The sequence below is a fragment of the Trichomycterus rosablanca genome, chromosome 5 (assembly GCF_030014385.1).
Source record: "Trichomycterus rosablanca isolate fTriRos1 chromosome 5, fTriRos1.hap1, whole genome shotgun sequence".
Taxonomy (NCBI): domain Eukaryota; kingdom Metazoa; phylum Chordata; class Actinopteri; order Siluriformes; family Trichomycteridae; genus Trichomycterus; species Trichomycterus rosablanca.
Window position 1 is genome coordinate 5,519,541 of NC_085992.1, and position 19,868 is coordinate 5,539,408.

Genomic DNA, 19,868 nt, shown 5'->3' on the forward strand with positions numbered 1-19,868 from the left:
AGTTTGTCTTTCTGGTTGTGATTTATACTTTTAATAATTGATTAGTTATACAATGGAAAAGCCAGGTCATTAGCTAATATAGCATTCTAATTCTATCAGCCAGAATGAAATGGTTCAGATAGGCATGAAATTGCATTCACCTTGTGTGCCCTAATTACAGTGACCGGCCCCGTCTCACCAGATGTCCCTTTTTTAGACTGTTTTTATGTCAAGTATAGAGGGCAGTGATTTAATTTAACGCTTCATTTCTTTTATTAGCTAATATGGGTGTATCTGTGAGCCAGCTCAGCCATTTGACAGTGCTGAACTCTAATTTTAAAATAGTAATACATTTAAACATATTTTTTCACTGTTGTCTGCATTTCTACAGCTAATGTACAAGAAAAGCTATTGTATGTATGACTGTGCATAAAATTTAAAATAAATTCTAGGTTATGTCTGATATAAAACCTTTAGTCTGCCACAAATCCAAATAATAATTAGTTATGGGGTTTGTACCTTATTATTGTAATAATAATAGCTTTTAATTAGGGCTGTCGAAGTTAACGCGATAATAACGCATTAACGCGACCTCAATTTAACGCGATTAAAAAAATTAGTGCCATTAACGCAAATTCTAGTTCATGTTGACACTTGACTGGTAGAACAAACGTTTTAATGTCGGACTTGCCACCGTTTTTCATTTGCGGTTTGTTAACATAATGTAACCGATCGTGGTAGTGATGCACTTGCATAATAAAGAAATAAATACACGCTATATTCACAAGTTGTCGGGAGCAGAACACTTTATTACACTTAATTAACTTCTTCTTCTGTACCGAATACCGGAAAGCTGAGTCGAGCACGTTAGTTCATGAACTATGGAAGCCCCAAAGGGTCAAAACACACTCACTTCGTGTAGAAACGTCCATCAAACCATCGTCACGATACAACCACAGACAAGTCTGATACAATAACTACGCCTTATCCCACCTAAAGCACCGCTGATCTACAATGTTTGCTGATGGAGAAATTCTAACCTACAATCTGACATTTACTGCCTAGTATGTGAGTGAATAAACTCCCTTACAGTTTTCTCTTGTCCCAGCAGTTTTTAACATCAGTACATTTAGCATAAAATGTGTTCACCATTTTAATTGTAACATTTCACTTAAAAATACTTGTTTTCTATAACATTTACACAGATTTTTTTTAATGCGATTAATCGCGATTAACTATATGAAATTCTGAGATTAATCGCGATTAAAAATTTTAATCGTTTGACAGCCCTACTTTTAATATACTTAATATACTTATAATGTTAATCAGGGATCTTTTAATCAAGGCCGTATTTACAATATATATAGAGGACGTATCAGATATGGAAATATCCAGGACAGGTTGCCAGTCCATCACAGGACAGACATACAGATTCACATACACACACACTTAGGGCAATTTCTAGACAAGACTCAGAAAGTACCCTGGCAGGCAGACTAGGGCATCTAACCCAGGCCCTTTTTGATGTGAAGCAACAACGCTACCCAATGCACCACCATGCACCCTGTGTTAAAAATGCCCCCTCATACACATTATACTGATGTAAAAATTATAAATAAACATATTCCACTCACTAGCTTTGTGTAATGTTATGATTGTTCCCTTCAGTTGTTGACAGGAATGTTTTAGGATGGCAGGAACATCCTGGTACATTTAGTCCCCACTACGGTTCAATTCATAGCTACTGCCTTGCTTTTAATCAAAGTTTTTGATTAAATTGTCTCATGAAGAAACCTCAACCTGCTAAACAAGAATGACTGGGTAGGTTACAAGCCACATCTATGAGAGGCTTCCCATAAAGAAAGAAGCAACAAAGGAAAATAATCAAAAAATATATAATGATTATTTGCCTTGACAATAAAATTATTGTTTTTATAAAATAAAAGTGTTTGTGGAGAGTTTTCTTGGCTTTAAAAGTTTGGGGAACCACCGCTCTAGGCAGTTCTTTTGAAGGCAACCACTAAGCACCCTTTAATAAAAGGATCAATGTTTTGAATTTCTCCATGATATAAATACCAGCTTTGCTAAATCCTGTGTAATCGTACTACACAATAACAGACTTTCTCACTTTCCTTTTTTAAGTAATTAAATCCTCATCCATATCCTTAATCTGTGCACACATGCTATCAAACCGTTCAGCATTGTACCACTGCTTGCAGGCTGGTCCCTGTTCAGGACATATGGCTTGCGTCTGTGTAGCCACTATCTCCAGACAAGCTAGCCATATGACTGAAGTAAACATAAGCCTTCGTAGGTTCAGCACGTCTGGGCCAAAGCTTTTTAACAAGACATGTAGCAGCTGGCCATCCATGCCAATCTGCAATCAATGAATCAGACTGGTGGAAGGGCTTTACATGCCTAATTGAACATCACCATTACTTAACTGGTGCAAAATGACCAGACAGCATTCACTTATATGGTCTGACCTGCTATCACTGGCTTATCTGGAACATGAATTATTTAGATATGTGGAGGCCATTTATATGATTATATTTGGGTCATAGAAAGTTTGTAAAAAAAGTGCAGTGATTATTCAGACAAAATGATAATAATAAAACATTCAACAAATGTAATTGATATTTCAATCAAAATTTTGAATAATTCTGAAATTAAAACAATAGTTTAATGTACAGTTGCAGGAGGGCTTTTGAAATACAATTTGGAATATCCCGTCTGATCTTCATCTGCATTACAATAGTAAACCAATTATTAACATTTTGCCACACAAACCTGCACTTGAAAATTTTATGCTTGTATTTAACACATTTACTATTAATTTACGTTGGACGTTGGGATGTTGGCTACAAGGCACTAGGCTACAAGGGACATTGTAGCATAGTGGTTACGGTACTGGACTAGTAATCAGAAGGTCACTGGTTCAAGCCCCACCACTGTCAGGTTGTCACTGTTGGGCCCTTAACGCTCAATTGCTTAGACAGTATACTGTCACAGTACTGTAAGTCACTTTGGATAAAAGTGTCTGCTAAATGCTAAAATGTAAATTTAATTTACAACATGGAATGGGAAAAAGTATGCAAATCATTGTATTTCATAATTAGTGCAACTTTATTCAGCAACAATATCATTTCCTGTAGCTGCTGATCGGACATGCAGAATGATCATAAGGAATTTAAGATCATTTTGTCTTCTTTAGGTCATGGCAAAGCACCTCAGTTGGTTTATCTGGAAAATTCTTTCAAAATCCTGGGCAAAAAAAATAGGCCATACCCAAAGTTTAAAAAAATTAGCAAAAAATAAGAAAATGCTGTCTTGAGACCTGTGCCATCATTTGGGTGTAAAGGCATGAAACCAGAACATTCACTTCAACAGCCTTCTTGTATGCAAATATAGATTCATAACTAGAGGTTTGACATAAAATGTGGGCGGCACGGTGGCTCAGTGGGTAGGACTGTGGCCTCACAGCAAGAAGGTCCTGGGTTCTATCCCTAGGTGGGGCGATCCGGGTACTTTCTGTGTGGAGTTTGCATGTTCTCCCCGTGTCTGCGTGGGTTTCCTCCGGGTGCTCCAGTTTCCTCCCACAGTCCAAAGACAGGCAAGTGAGGTGAATTGGAGATACTAAATTGTCCAAGACCTTGTGAACTGATGAAACTTGTGTAATGAGTGGCTACCGTTTCTGTCATGACTGTAACCAAAGTCTGTAAAACATGACGTTAAAATTCTAATAAAACAAACAAACAAACATAAAATGTATGTCTAGATGTTCACAACTTTCCAAAATATCTTCTAATTATCTAGTACTGTATAAAGAAGAAGATAGGACACAGTTTTGGTTTTGGCTCAAAGAAAAACAGTTTGAAGCCATTTGTTGCTGGGTAAAAGAGTGCAACATGAAATGTCAGTTCTTCAAAAAGAACATGAGGTAAAAAGGATATTTAATACGTAAGTTTTGCGTAATCCTTTCCAAGGTCCTTCAGTTGGTGGGTTTTAGATCAGCCTTGTAGCAGTGGCCACTCTCTTTTTTTATCAGCAGCAGCACCAGCTGACAGATCCTTACTCAAATATCAAAGAAAAACGTATATGATAAGCTAATTAATCAGGTTATTATATTATTATATTATTAAAGACTGGTTTATACAGACTGTTTATAACACTGAACAGCTTGATCAAAATATGTTTGATGATCACATTGACAATGAAAAGCAAAGCAGGGGATTTTTTCTTGTAGAACAGCTTTTTAGCCCATGCCCACACAAATCTAAATTGAGTGTAAAGTGTCACTCATGTTCAGCAGCTTCTAAGTATTTATTTGTTGACAGGAAACCATTGTACGCTTATAAGGAAACTTGAATTCAGAGAGAGCTTTTTTTAATAACATCAATAGCTCTGGTTCTGAAACTGTCTACATTTATGTTTTATTTTGAACACAATACAATATTCTATAGGTGCTCAAGGATGCAAGCCTGTTTAATCAAGTATCTCTATCGTTGACCCCCAGTGGGTTAAACTAGCCTGAGCAGATGGTATGTTTTCTGTGTTTGTAATGCATGGCTGTCAGGGAAGCATTGCACTGACAGGCCTGCCAATGTTAATTTGAATGTCATTAAAGATTAAGTAAGTGGGGTGGGATTGGTCTGGGGTGAGGATGAGCTTTAAAAAGTAATAATGTTTGGATGGGGCAACAGGATGGGGCTCCACCTGCTGCCACCTGTCATCTCTCCAGCCATATATAAGCATCTCATCACCTCAGGACAAAACAGAGCTGAACTTGGTGCTCAGAGAGCCGAACAATCTGCAACATCATTCTGGCAAAGAAGTCTCTATAATCTAGACGTTAAGTACATGCTTAACAATTTTATTCCTATAGCAACACATTTAGTCATCCAGTTAGAAAAATGAAGCCTACCACAACAAGCTGTATGGATTTAGGCTCTGACTGTGACACCAGAGATCTGGATAAATTTAAGAGCGTGGCGAGAAGGATGGCAGCCAACGCCCGAGAAAGGAAGAGGATGCAGGGCTTGAACACAGCCTTCGACCAGCTACGTAAAGTAGTTCCCCAATGGGGACAGGACAAGAAACTGTCAAAGTATGAAACCCTGCAGATGGCTCTGAGCTACATTATGGCTCTCAGTCGTATTCTGAGTGACTCCAAGATGCACAGCTCCCCTCACAGGCAGTGGCTGGACCTGCAGTTTGACAGCCTGCAGTCGGAAGACTATCAATCAGTTGTGAGGTACAGCTCACCTGTTGAAAATGAGTGCACGAACGCCTTTTCCTACCATTATGAGGACTTTTATATACCTACATAGACTGAGATTTACTGGAATGTTTACATGTATTTTTATTATATAGATACAGATACAGAAAATACATTTATTGTACTGATTTACTATGGGATGACATTGTGGCTCAGCAGTGCTTAGTGTTAAAGCTGCAAGCTCCCATAATGCACTGTAATGTGTTGCTGCCATGCCAGGAGTGTATTCCAAGCTTATGTCCATAGTTACTGGGATGGATTCCAAACCCACCATGACTCTTACCAGTGGATACATGGATATATGGATGAATTAATGAATACAGTGAATTACTTTTCCATGTGTTCTTTATGAGCCTTGTTTAGGTTGCTGTACTGTATTTAAACAGAAGGTGCTAAAGATGTAAGAATGGACCTGTAGTATTTATTTTTGTGTGAAATATTTTTGTATTTGCAATATTGTTGTGTAATGAGCAATGTTGGTGGACCGAGTTCGTTTGACAAAACGCTGAAATATTGTATTGCTTTGTATCAAATCATTCAATATGTTCATTTGTCTTTGCCAAACTGGCAATAATTATTTTTTATTTAATTTCTTATTTAAGATTGTAGCACAAAACTTTAAAGATTTCAGTCTGTTCATTTGTAAAACTATGTTTCCTAAACTATGTTGAGGAAAATGTGTTGTATATAATTAATAGTTTGTAGTACATCGTTATAAGAATACATTTTAAAGGTTAAATATCTTGTGTGAGTTGTTTGCTCTGATTTCTTAACTTGTATCCTGTTAACACACAGAACTGCATTAGCTAATACACATAAAATATACAAACCCTATTTCTAAAAGTTGCTGTATTTTGTAAAATGCATAAAAAAGAATCTGTGATTTCTTAATTTTCTTAAACTTTTTTTAACTGACAATAAAAGTCATTTTAATGTTTTAATTTATTAACTTAATCGTATTTTGTACAAATAAACGTATACATCTAAACTTACAGAAGTTTATTGTGGGTTTTCTGAAAATATGACAAATTAGTGGGTAGGGCTTTGGGCTATCAACTGAAAGTTCGAATCCCAGCTCTGCCATGCAGCCAGTGTTGGGCCCTTAAGCAAGGCCCTTAACCCTCTCTGCTCCAGGGGCGCCATACAATGGCTGACCCTGTGCTCTGACCCCAGCTTCTTAACAAGCTGGGATATGCAAAGACAGAATTTCATTGTACTGTACACCTGTATATGTATATAAGACAAATGAAGGCATTCTATTCTATTCTTTTGATCGTCCATAAGATCATCAACATCCCTAAGTTTAACTGGTCTGGCCTGCATCCGGTTTTGATTGTAATCAGAAAGCTTTTCTTTTTCTGAGAAACCCCATGCCATGGTAAAATTTGGTAGTTTTATTTTGGAGCAATGTTTTAATGATCCTTAGTTTCACAGAAACTGTAAATCAAAGAGCTGTGTGTGTGTACCTAGATAAAGGCTTGGTCATTTCAGCAGACCTCGCTGTGTCCATAGATAAGGCTGCTTTACACAAACAGGTCTCTGTGGTAACCTTGTGAAAATCTGCAGAACAGAAACATGCACAGACATCAGGTCCAGAAAGCTCAAGTATTTCTTAAGGATTTTTAAGGAAAAATGTGCATTTCTTGTACATTTACATTTTGGCTACATCCAAGGCCAGTTGTGATATTAAATAAGACATCACAATTTATATTAACCCAAAACCATATTTGGTGCTAAATCAAGGTCAGCAATAACTGACATTAAAAGAACTGATGCTAATATGATGCTTTTCATATTAATAATTAGTAATATAAGTTAGAATATCTTAGGCCAATAATGGATATAAATAGATATCCATTAGATGATCAATTTTGCTATGTAACTAGCATCGTTAGTTGACAGCAGACATAATGTTTCTGTGTATATATTGTCCATAAATTGAACTATTTATTTTACTTATTAACAAATAAGTAATTTGTCAATGTCTTTAAAAGAAAAAAGTATGAAATAGTTTATATCTTTAGTTACTAATTACTGTTCAAGAACATTATATATCCCAATATCAATTTATTTAGCTAGAGACAATAAAAGTTTTGCATTGTCTAGCCAGACACAGTGGTAACCATCTACAGTTTCTCGATTTGCATCATATTTACATCACATCACAAAAAGCCCGGGTTGCTTTATTTTTGTCAATGGGTCCTTTTTTGTTCTAGTTGAACAAAAGATTGGTCCCTCCCTCTTCAAAATCTATTCCATCTTCGCTGACTGCTGTCCAGGTAGATGCTATAAATACAGGCGGGTTTGGTTCTACAGCCATAAGTCTGCGATCCTGTGTTCGAGCCTACAAAATCCATTGGCAACTAAAAACTCTAAATAACCTGCATGGATCATGAAATGAAGAAATTGGGGAGAGGAGGATGGGTGAACCAGGCGTACTGTGGTAGCCCTCCACTTGGGCATCACTCCGTTGATACTGTGTACAGCCCGCAGGCTCGCTTTAACAGCCCCATGGTTTCATCGAACCCTTACAGTGGGGACGCCATGGTACTAAACCACCAGGAGAAGAAATCTGGATGCTGTGGCTCTTTCCTACGAGGAATCAAAGGTAAGTGAGCAGGCTCTGATTAAATGTCTGGTTTTGTTAAATGTCTGTGATCTAGTACCAGTCAAAACCACTTTCTAAGCTCTTGAAAAGAAAAAAAGAAAAAAGAAAAAACACTGTTTCTTTTTAACCTGGGTAACAATTTGAACATGTTAAGTTAAATTTAAGGTAATTTATTATTTAGAATTTGTTTGAGTATCAGTTTGTTCTGTTATGGGACACAATCCAGTGCACGCCAATCTGGTTAAAGAAAAACTTATTCTGATTTGATAGGACTGTGGGGAACCACTCTGACAGAGGACACAGAGAAGAATCAAGAACTCTTTCTTAAAACGACCATCAGAGAACTATTTGTCTACATTCTCTTTCTGGTGGACATATGTCTGTGTAAGTATGAGGGTTTTGACAATTTGAACAGTTTGAATTTGAGATTTTTATATTTTAATAGATATAAATTCACTGCATCATGTTGCGTGTTGTTATACTGTACGCAATCTATTTGTAAAGTGACATGTAACACCAGACGTATGAATAGGGGAATGTTTAGACATGCAATGGAAACTTTCAAGAACGTCATCAGGATGATCAAAATGCAGTGACCACTGTCTGTACTAATCTGCTGGATTATTTTACCACTCTGTCCCATTATCTTCAACCATCAGCTTTGGCCTAAGTGCCCATTATGAAACGCCAACCCCTCCCTTGGTTATACAGACCATTGTCTAAGAGGAACATTAATACTGAGCTGAATACAAGCAGGTCCCTACTGCTTTTTACTGATAAGAGCCTGAGCCAGGCCATTAAGGCTTTGTGTGTTTGGATGTACATTGTTTAAGGGAATTGTTTGTATCGTCCAGTGTCCTCGCTCCTCAAACAAATCTCACTCCCGTAATTGATGCCTTTGAGCTTTTATGATGTGTCCCTTGCAAATAATTGTTTCCAAACTGAAAAGCTTCTATGTGATGTGATGTGATGTGATATGATGTGATTAGTCTGATTGATTAGTGTGCTTACTCTGATAAGAATAAGAAGTCATTTTAACCTTATGACTTAACTGTAACTGTATTTTTATTCAGTGACCTATGGCATGACCAGCTCAAACACCTACTACTACACTAAAGCCATGACTGATCTGTTTGTGAATTCCCAAAGTGACAGCGGCCTCTCATTCGAATCCATTTCCAGCATGGATGATTACTGGACAGTAAGTAGGCCCTTCTCAGAAGAAAGTTCTTAAAAATCGATGTTTGATAATCTACTATTCTTCATAATGATGATTATGATCATCATTTTAACATCATAATAAATGTAAAGAATCTTGAAATGGTTTACAGGCAGAATAATAGAAAGAACATTAGACATGTAATACATAACAATAGTAATGTAAATGAGGAAGAGGTAACGAAAGGCTAATATGACCAACTTACACCTGGTTTCTACACTCACTGTCCATTTTATCAGCTCCACTTACCATATAGAAGCACTCTGTAGTTCTACAATTACTAACTTCAGTCCATCTGTTTCTCTACATACCTTTTTAGCCCGCTTTTACCCTGTTCTTCAATGGTCAGGACCCCCACAGGACCACTACAGAGCAGGTATTAATTGGTTGGTGTATTATTCTCAGCACTGAAGTGACACTGACATGGTGGTGGTGTGTTAGTGTGTGTTACGCTGGTATGAGTGGATCAGACACAGCAGCGCTGTTGGAGTTTTTAAATACAGTGTCCACTCACTGTCCACTCTATTAGACACTCCTACCTCATTGTTCCACCTTTTAGATGCAAATTCAGAGATGATCGCTCATCTATTGCTGCTGTTTGAGTTGGTCATCTTCTAGACCTTCATCAGTGGTCACAGGACGCTGCCCATGGAGCACTGTTGGCTGGATATTTTTAGTTGGTGGACTATTCGCAGTCCAGTAGTGATAGTGAGGCGCTGCTGTGTCTGATCCACTCATACCAGCACAACACACACTAACACACCACCACCATGTCAGTGTCACTGCAGTGCTGAGAATGATCCACCACCTAAATAATACCTACTCTGTGGTGGTCCTGTGGGGTCCTGACCATTCAAAACAGGGTAAAAGCAGGCTAAAAAGTATGTAGAGAAACAGATGGACTACAGTCAGTAATTGTAGAACTACAAAGTGCTTCTATATGGTAAGTGGAGCTGATAAAATGAACAGTGATTGTAGAAACAAGGAGGTGGTTTTAATGTTATTTCTGATCTGTTTATATGTTTATACACTGTGAGTCAAAAAATGGGCTCTTTGCTTATAAGCAAATGTTGATTCATTTTCAAAATTCTTTTAGCAGCAAAGGGATTATTTTGATGTTCACCACAACTTAAGCAACTTGAGTGTGTGTGTGTGTTCTTGGGAGGACCTGTCTGTTTTATTAGAACAGCAGGGTGATGACTAAAATCCACCACATTGTAATCTATTAATTACTGCCTCTCCTTATTAATCTTAGTTTGCAGAAGGGCCACTGCTGAACGGTCTCTACTGGACCTCATGGTACAACAACAAGCCCCTCGACAACGGGACAAATTCCTTCATTTACTACGAGAACCTGCTGCTGGGTGTCCCTCGCATCCGGCAGCTCAAAGTCAAGGACAAATCTTGCAAGGTGGACAAAGACTTTGAAGAGGATATCACGTACTGTTTTAATAACTATGATGAGAAGAAAGAGGACCACAGCGAGTTTGGACTTGTCAACGGATCAGCGTGAGTGACTGTCTGTCTAGCAAAGCATTTTAGACAAGCTAGCTTAGTTATTTAAGTGACGTTTTCAGATGATCTTATGCAGAGACGTTTGTTCTACACACATTGTCCATTTTATCAGCTCCACTTACCATATAGGATCACTTTGTAGTTCTACAATTACTGACTGTAGTCCATCTGTTTCTTTGCATGCTTTGTTAGCCCCCTTTCACCCTGTTCTTCAATTGTCAGGACTCTCCCAGGAGCACCACAGAGCAGATATTATTTGGGTGGGGGGGTCATTCTCAGCACTGCAGTGACACTGACATGGTGGTGGTATGTTAGTGTGTGTTGTGCTGGTATGAGTGGATCAGACACAGCAGCGCTGTCACTGATGGACTGAGAATAGTCCACCAACCAAAAATATCCAGCTAACAGCGTCCTGTGGGCAGCGTCCTGTGACCACTGATGAAGGTCTAGAAGATGACCAACTCAAACAGCAGCAATAGATGACCGATCGTCTCTGACTACTTCCACAAGGTGGACCAACTAGGTGTTGGTGTGTCTAATAGAGTGGACAGTGAGTGGACACAGTATTTAAAAACTCCAGCAGCGCTGCTGTCTGATCAACTCATACCAACACAATACACACTAACACACCACCACCATGTCAGTGTCACTGCAGTGCTGAGAATGATCCACCACCTAAATAATACCTGCTCTGTGGTGGTCGTGATCATTGAAGAACAGGGTGAAAGCAGGCTATAAAGTATGTAGAGAAACAGATGGACTACAGTCAATAATTGTAGAACTACAAAGTGCTTCTATATGGTAAGTGGAGCTGATAAAATGGACACTAAGTGTAGAAACAAGGAGGTGGTTTTAATGTTATGGCTGATCAGTGTATATTTACCTGTATACAATTACAAACTCTTTTCACACTGTAAACCTATACAAGTCATTTTAAAAAGTTTTATTTTGCTCTAGCTGGCAGTATCACACTGAAAAAGATCTAAAGGGATCAAGTCACTGGGGATTGCTCACGACTTACAGTGGAGCCGGCTACTACCAGGACCTGGGCACCACCAAACAGCAAAGTTATGAACTCCTAGCAGAGCTTAAAGACAACCTGTGGCTAGATCATGGAACCAGAGCTGTTTTTATCGATTTCTCTACATACAATGCCAACATCAATCTCTTCTGTGTTATCAGGTAAGTAAAACTGCTTACATACAGAATACCTACACATAATGAGCCAGGTTAACCAACATCATACCTACCGTCTGTTGCTCAGGTTGGTGGTTGAATTCCCGGCCACTGGTGGGGCAATACCGTCGTACCAGATCCGAACTGTCAAGCTGATTCGGTATGTTACCTCGTGGGATTACTTCATCATGGGCTGCGAGATGGTCTTCTGTGTGTTCATTCTTTACTATATAGTGGAGGAGATCCTGGAGCTTCGCATCCACAAGCTCTCCTACTTCAACAGTGTCTGGAATGTTCTGGACCTGGTGGTCATACTGGTAAGATTTTAAATAAAACATATTTTATGGCCAAATACAAGTTCGTGACCATTTATTTTGCTTAAGAAGTAAATCACTGTCCTTTTTATATTAGAATAAATAAATTAATGTACAAACAAACAAATAAATAAACCACACTGCATTATATACACTATGTAGACAAAAGTATTGGGACACCCCTTCTACTTTTTAAATTCTTTTAAATGTTTCAGTCACAACAGTTGCTAACAGGCATAATAAATCAGTTATATAAGGAAAATTATATGCTTCCAACAGTTTAGGGAATTCCCTTTCTTATTACAGAAAGACTGTGCCCCTGTACACAAAGCAAGCTCTATAAAGATATGAACAAAAACTGGGTTCAAAGAAACTCCAGGCCGCTCAGGTGGTGCAGCGGTAAAACACATGCTGGAACCAGAGCTGGGATCTCAAACTCATCGTATCCAATCTCAGCTCTGCCTGCCGGCTATGCTGAGCAGCCAGATGAACAACGATTGGCCTGTTGTTCAGATGGGCGGGACTAAGCCGGATGGGGTCTCTCTCCCATGACTGGTGCAATTACGACCTCTGCTGGCTGATTGATGGCGCCAGCACAGACATGAGGAAAGAGTGTTCTCAGGGTGTGTCTCTCTGTACACAACTCTGAGCTGCACTGCACTCATCAAAGTAAGGGTGACAAGATGCATACGGCTGTTGCCCAGGTGTCGGAGGGGGCGTGGGTCAGCTTCATTCTCCTTAATCAGAGCGGGGATCGGCATTGGTGGAGAGAAAGCAGGACGCAGTCGGGCAATTGGACGCGCTACAAGGGAGAAAAAGGGAGATAATGCACAAAAAAAAAATCCAGTCTCCTGCACAGAGCCCTGACGTCAGCCCCACACAGCTTTGGAATGAACTGGACCATCAAGTGAGACTTTCTTGACCCACATACGTGCCCAGCCATACAAATGCTCTTTTGACTAAATGGACACAAATTTCCACGGTGTAGTGAGTAGTCGTCTCAGAGAATTGGCTCTTGTTATAGCTGAAATAATCACACAGAGGTCACTTAATTTTAATAACATTTGTTTTTCAATTGGGATGTCCAACAAGCTCATGGACAGGTGTCCAAATACTTTTGACCATATAGTGTGTACATATTAAGGGAGATGGATTTATTTATTAACCAATATAACTGATCATAAAGAAGTCGTGTACATTAATGGTTATTTTCTTTGCAGCTTGCTGTCGTTGCCATCGTCTTTAATGTTTTCCGGACTGTCAAAGTGACCAACCTACTGGGAGAGTTGATCAAAAAGCCTGGCATCTACGCTGATTTTGAATTTCTTGCATTCTGGCAAACCCAGTACAACAACATGAACGCTGTTAACCTGTTCTTTGCTTGGATCAAGGTAAGATCTTTATAATATTATTAAAGTAATATACTTCTTTTTTCTTACGTAATTCTAACAGATCAGACGTGTTTTCCTGTGCTGATCTTTGTCGTAGATCTTCAAGTACATCAGTTTCAATAAGACGATGACTCAGCTGTCCTCTACATTAGCCCGCTGTGCCACAGACATCATGGGGTTTGCCGTCATGTTCTTCATTGTGTTCTTTGCCTACGCTCAGTTGGGCTATCTTCTCTTCGGAACTCAAGTTGAATCATTCAGCACATTCAACAAATGCATGTAAGAAGCTTAGATTTATACCTGATTCTGTAGTAAAGTTAATATACACCGATCAGCCATAACATTACAACCACCTCCTTGTTTCTACACTCACTGTTCATTTTATCAGCTCCACTTACCATATAGAAGCACTTTGTAGTTCTACAATTACTGACTGTAGTCCATCTGTTTCTCTGCATGGTTTGTTAGCCCCCTTTCACCCTGTTCTTCAATGGTCAGGACTCTCCCAGGACCACCACAAAGCAGGTATTATTTGGGTGGTGGATGATTCTCAGCACTGCAGTGACACTGACATGGTGGTGGTGTGTTAGTGTGTGTTGTGCTGGTATGGGTGGACCAGACACAGCAGTGCTGCTGGAGTTTTTAAACACCTCACTGTTCCTGCTGGACTGAGAATAGTCTACCAACCAAAATTATCCAGCCAACAGCACCCCATGGGCAGCATCCTGTGACCACTGATGAAGATCTCAAAGATGACCAACTCAAACAGCAGCAATAGATGAGCGATCGTCTCTGACTTTACATCTACAAGGTGGAGCAACTAGTTAGGAGTGTCTAATAGAGTGGACACGGTATTTAAAAACTCCAGCAGTGACTGCTGTGTCTGATCCACTCATACCAGCACAACACACACAAACACACCACCACCATGTCAGTGTCACTGCAGTGCTGAGAGTAATCCACCACCCAAATAATAACTACTCTGTGGTGGTCCTGTGGGGGTCCTGACCATTGAAGAACAGCATGAAAGGGGGCTAACAAAGCATGCAGAGAAACTGATGGACTACAGTCAGTAATTGTAGAACTACTAAGTGCTTCTATATGGTCAGTGGAGCTGATAAAATGGACAGTGAGTGTAGAAACAAGGAGGTGGTTTTAATGTTATGGCTGATCGGTGTATACACACACTATATAGACAAAAGTATTGGGACATCACTTCTAATTTTTGAATTCAAGGGACAGTTCAGGGACAGTTCACAGCTAGACAGTCCTGTGTTCAATTCCAGGGTCCTTTCTAAGTGGAGTTTGTATGTTCTCTCTTTGTCCGTGGGGGTTTCCTCCGGGTGCTCTGGTTTCTTCTCACAATTCCAAAGATGTGTAGTGTGTGTGTGGGTATGTCTGCCCTGGCGGCTTGTCTGGGTTGTTTCCTGCCTCTTACTCAATGAATCAGATCCTCTGTGACCCTGACCAGGATAAAGCAATGGTGAAACAGACAATGAATGAATGAATGAATTTCAGTTAGTCATTGTGGTTCGAGTAGTTTATAGCTAATATTAGCTGTATTTAATACACACACCTGGCATGTAGGACCATGTAACTTCTAATTAAACTCATTTTAACATACTAAAGGCCTCATAATTTAAAGAATAATCTAATAATCTAAGACAGGACCTACAGACAGTATGAAATTTTTATACAGCATTTATATTTACATTTTGTGATGTTGCCTGGTACAGTTTCACACAGTTTCGGATCATTCTTGGAGACTTCGACTATGATGGCATTGAGCAGGCGAACAGGATCCTTGGACCGATATACTTCTTCACCTACGTGTTCTTCGTCTTCTTTGTGCTACTGGTGAGTTTTCTTAACCCAAATGCAAACTTACCAGCAAATTAAACTAATCCTACATACGCATAACAAGCCTGGAATTTTTCCATCACACAGAACATGTTTCTGGCCATCATCAATGACACTTACTCCGAGGTGAAAGAGGAGCTGGCATCCCAGAAAGATCACATGCAGCTTTCAGACCTTTTCAAACAGGTAAGATGTAAACAATAAGATTTCTTCTTTTAGTGTTGCTGCCCCTTCACTATGGAACTCTCTTTCTTCATCTTTATGTTCCACCTCCTCTTTCTCTGAATTTAAAGCTCTCCTAAAGACTCACCTTTTTCTCAGCATTTTCTCTCTTCATCTTCTGCTATTTCTGTGTGTTTGTTACTTTTGTATGTAAAGCGACCTTGGGTTTTGTGAAAGGCGCAATATAAGTGTTTGTTTGTTTATTAGGATTTTAATGTCATGTTTTACACTTTGGTTACATTCATGACAGGAACGGTAGTTATTCATTACACAAGGTTCATCAGTTCACAAGGTTATATTGAACACAGTCATGGACAATTTAGTGTCTCCAATTTACCTCACTTGCATGTCTTTGGACTGTGGGAGGAAACCAGAGCACCCGGAGGAAACCCACACGAACACGGGGAGAACATGCAAACTCCACACAGAAAGGACCCGGACCGCCCCACCTGGGGATCGAACCCAGGACCTTCTTGCTGTGAGGCGACAGTGCTACCCACTTAGCCACCGTGCACCTATATAAGTGTAACATTATTATTATTATTATTATTATTATTATTGTTATCATTATCATTATTATCATTATCATTATTATTATTAGTATTATTATTATCATTATTATCATCATTATTATTATTATTATTATTATCATTATTATTATTATTATAATTATTATCATTATTATTATCATTATTATTATTATTATTATTATAATTATCATTATCATTATTATTATTATTATTATTATCGTTATTATTATTATTATTATTATCATTATTATTATTATCATCATTATTATTATTGTTATTATTATTATTTCTACACTGATATTTTAATCTACTTAGCTCATCACTTATCAAATGTTACCACTGTTATTTAAAAATGCTGTTTATTTTATTTCAGAGTTATTCAAAGACTTTAATGAAGCTGAAACTTAAAAAGGATAAGATCTCGGATGTCCAAAAGGCCTTGGAGACCGGGTCTAATGATTTAGAATATAAAGACTTTAAAGAAGTCCTAAAAGGGTAAATTAGAATCTGATTAATTACCAACTTGTCCTGACTTTAGAACCGACCATGATTAATGCATTTTGTTTGTCTGCTCAGGATGGGACATGATGAACATGAGATTTCAGAAGCTTTCACCAAATATGACAAGGACCACAATCAAATTCTGGACCCAGAGGAGCAAAAAAGGATGAAACAAGAGTTGGAGGAAAAACGGGTTTGTTATTTTTTTGCCGTCCTCATTATTTCTGAACCTGATATTGAGGCATTGAAGCATACCTGTAAAAGACGTATTTGCCTTTTTAGAATGCACTTAATGCTGAGCTTCGGAGTATTGGACTCAACTTTTCAAACATTGGTGTCAAGGGAGAGGACAACTCCAGCCCAGTGACTCAGGAGCAGTTTCGGACGTAGGTTATATACAAATGCTTTACTTATTTAATATATGTTTATCACCAAAGCCTGGAGTCAGTTCTTTCACCATATTTAGGATAATCTGTCCACTATTAAACAACAAAATGTAGAATCATTACAAACAGCTCACTGTATTGACTTACAAAAGAATAATGCAATCAAAACATATTATATAACTGTTTAATGGTACCGTTCTGCTCTGATCGCATGCTATGTGTGTGTGTGTGTGTGTTTGTGTTCTTTCTATTGTATTTGGCATGCGAATGCATGCTGCACCTGTTCTAATGCACATTACTGCTCTTATCCAGGTTGGCCAAACATGTTGTTGAACTGGAAAGTTCTCTAGCCCGCACAATGTCCAAAATTGACTTGGTCATGGAGAAACTGGGACTGCAGGAGCACGGTAGCGCAAACAAAAAGTAAAAGCATGACCAACAGTAAATGAGGTGAGGCGTAAGATCTAATCTAAGGACTGTTTTTACTCATACTGGTCTTTTTTAGACATGGGTCAATGATATGGCATTCATTTTGTATCTAACTTCATAATGTATTTTTCTATAATAGTGCATTTATAATATATATATCAACGTATCTATATATACTGTATTTTATAGATTTATAAAACAGTGAACAAATAAATGAATTTAAAATATATAATCAAGGCCGCTCAGGTGGCGCAGCAGTAAAAACACACGCTGGAACCAGAGCTGGGATCTCGAATACATCGTATCGAATCTCAGCTCTGCCTGCCGGCTGGGCTGAGCAGTCACATGAACAACAATTGGCCTGTTGTTCAGATATGGGCGGGGTTAAGCTGGATGGAGTCTCTCTCTCTCATAACTAATGCAATTACGACCTCTGCTGGCTGATTGATGGCGCCTGCACAGAGATGAGAAAAGAGTGCTGGGTTAGCTTCGTTCTCCTCAGTCAGAGCAGGGATCAGCATTGGTGGAGAGGAAGCATGATGCAACCGGGCAATTAGACGCACTAGAAAGCGAGAAAAATGGGAGAAAATGCATAAACAAAATATATATATATATATATATATATATATATATATATATATATATATAAAATCATTCCCTTTTAAACACTATGAAACATAGCCATACCCATTATCCCTATTGACCCATGTATGAATCTAAACAGCATACAAGCTTTTGACATGTTACTAAATTATATATCATTAAAACACCAATGTTGCACCACTCAAACGCTACTCATCTTTAACGTCTTTTGTTTGGTGTGTTTGCTCTTCTCTTCGACACAGGAAAGATGTGCATCTGGAGGGAATGTTGTGGTAAACCTGGAAATCTCATCCTCATCAACGAGTCTTGCAAAATCTGACAAGGCTTCTCCAATTACTCAGAGAATTTAAATATAAATCATTAGAGGAAATGTGTATAAAACCTTAAATTACAAAGATATAGACCTATACCTTAGCTAATGATGTATGTGACACTATAGCTCCTTGAAGGATTGTGTATATTTCATAAGAACTCTGGCGAGGCTGTTAGGCACTTCATGTTGTATCATAAAGTTAGATTGCTCGAGATTTAAATGAATCTATCTACTTTCTAACCTCTGTTACTAAGTGATGGTAATGTATTCAGTAATGCAGTGGTTTGGTAATTATCTTAGTAGCATTTTGTCAATTATAGATCTAATGCTGTTAATCTGCCTTGCAACTTGTGTCATGCTGCTGTCTATAATATTTTGACAATTTAAATCATGTTATAAATTCAAATTCTAATGCATTAAATTAAATTAAATAAAGTGTATATTTAGCTTTAACATCTTGGCTATCCTGTGATTGTAAACTGCTTTGAATATAAAATGGTACAGAAATCACTTTTAGACGTTTTAGAATTACAGTGTAAGATGTCTATATACACCGATCAGCCATAACATTAAAACCACCTCCTTGTTTCTATACTCACTGTCCATTTTATCAGCTCCACTTACCATATACACACATAGACATTTGTAGTTCTACAATTACTGACTGTAGTCCATCTGTTTCTCTGCATGCTTTGTTAGCCCCTTTTCATGCTGTTCTTCAATGGTCAGGACTCTCCCAGGACCACTACAGAGCAGGTATTATTTAGGTGGTGGATGATTCTCAGCACTGCAGTGACACTGACATGGTGGTGGTGTGTTAGTGTGTGTTGTGCTGGTATGAGTGGATAAAACAAGCGCTGCTGGAGTTTTTAAACACCTCACTGTCCCTGCTGGATTGCTGGATGTCCCAAAATTATCCAGGCCACAGCTCTCCTTGGGCAGCGTCCTGTGACCACTGATGAAGGTCTAGAAGATGACCAACTCAAACAGCAGCAATAGATGAGCGATCGTCTCTGACTTTACATCTACAAGGTGGACCAACTAGGTAGGAGTGTCTAATAGAGTGGACAGTGAATGGACACAGTATTTAAAAACTCCAGCAGTGCTGTTGTGCTGATCCACTCGTACCAGCACAACACACACTAACACACCACCACCATGTCAGTGTCACTGCAGTGCTGAGAATCATCCATTCATACTGTGGTGGTACTGTCTAGGGCTGTGCGATATGGATCAAAAATAATATCTCGATATTTTTTCACTGAAAGGCGATATACGATATATATCTCGATATTTTTTTATCCCATAAGGTAATAACAAAAAGACCCTTCTGAGACAAAGCTACATGTTCCAAATTTTTTACAGGCACTTTTATTAAATTTCATGCTGGGGAAGCTTCACCCAAGAACTATTTTTACTTTAAAAAAAAAAAAAAAAAGAGCTATTCTAAGAAAAAGAAAGTTGTTTCTAAGGTATCTCCTGTCGTGTAATGTAAACGTTTTCTCAACAGTTGAGGGAATTTTTGGCTAGATTGTTGGGAATGG

General features: G+C 38.5%; 2 protein-coding genes across 2 annotated transcripts; both read left to right on the top strand.

Moving 5' to 3' along the window:
• Positions 1-4,892: 4,892 nt before the first annotated feature.
• atoh7 (atonal bHLH transcription factor 7) lies at positions 4,893-5,309 on the top strand. The gene has a single exon (XM_062994785.1). The coding sequence runs from the start codon at positions 4,893-4,895 to the stop codon at positions 5,307-5,309; it is 417 nt and encodes a 138-aa protein (XP_062850855.1).
• A 2,333-nt stretch (positions 5,310-7,642) lies between these two features.
• On the top strand, positions 7,643-17,406 carry pkd2l1 (polycystic kidney disease 2-like 1). Its single transcript, XM_062995400.1, has 14 exons — positions 7,643-7,865; positions 8,136-8,249; positions 8,939-9,066; positions 10,340-10,593; positions 11,557-11,781; positions 11,864-12,092; positions 13,310-13,480; positions 13,578-13,759; positions 15,217-15,337; positions 15,428-15,526; positions 16,466-16,587; positions 16,669-16,786; positions 16,876-16,979; positions 17,292-17,406. Exons 1-14 carry the CDS (start codon positions 7,643-7,645, stop codon positions 17,404-17,406), a joined length of 2,205 nt encoding a protein of 734 aa, XP_062851470.1.
• The last annotated feature ends 2,462 nt before the right edge of the window (positions 17,407-19,868 follow it).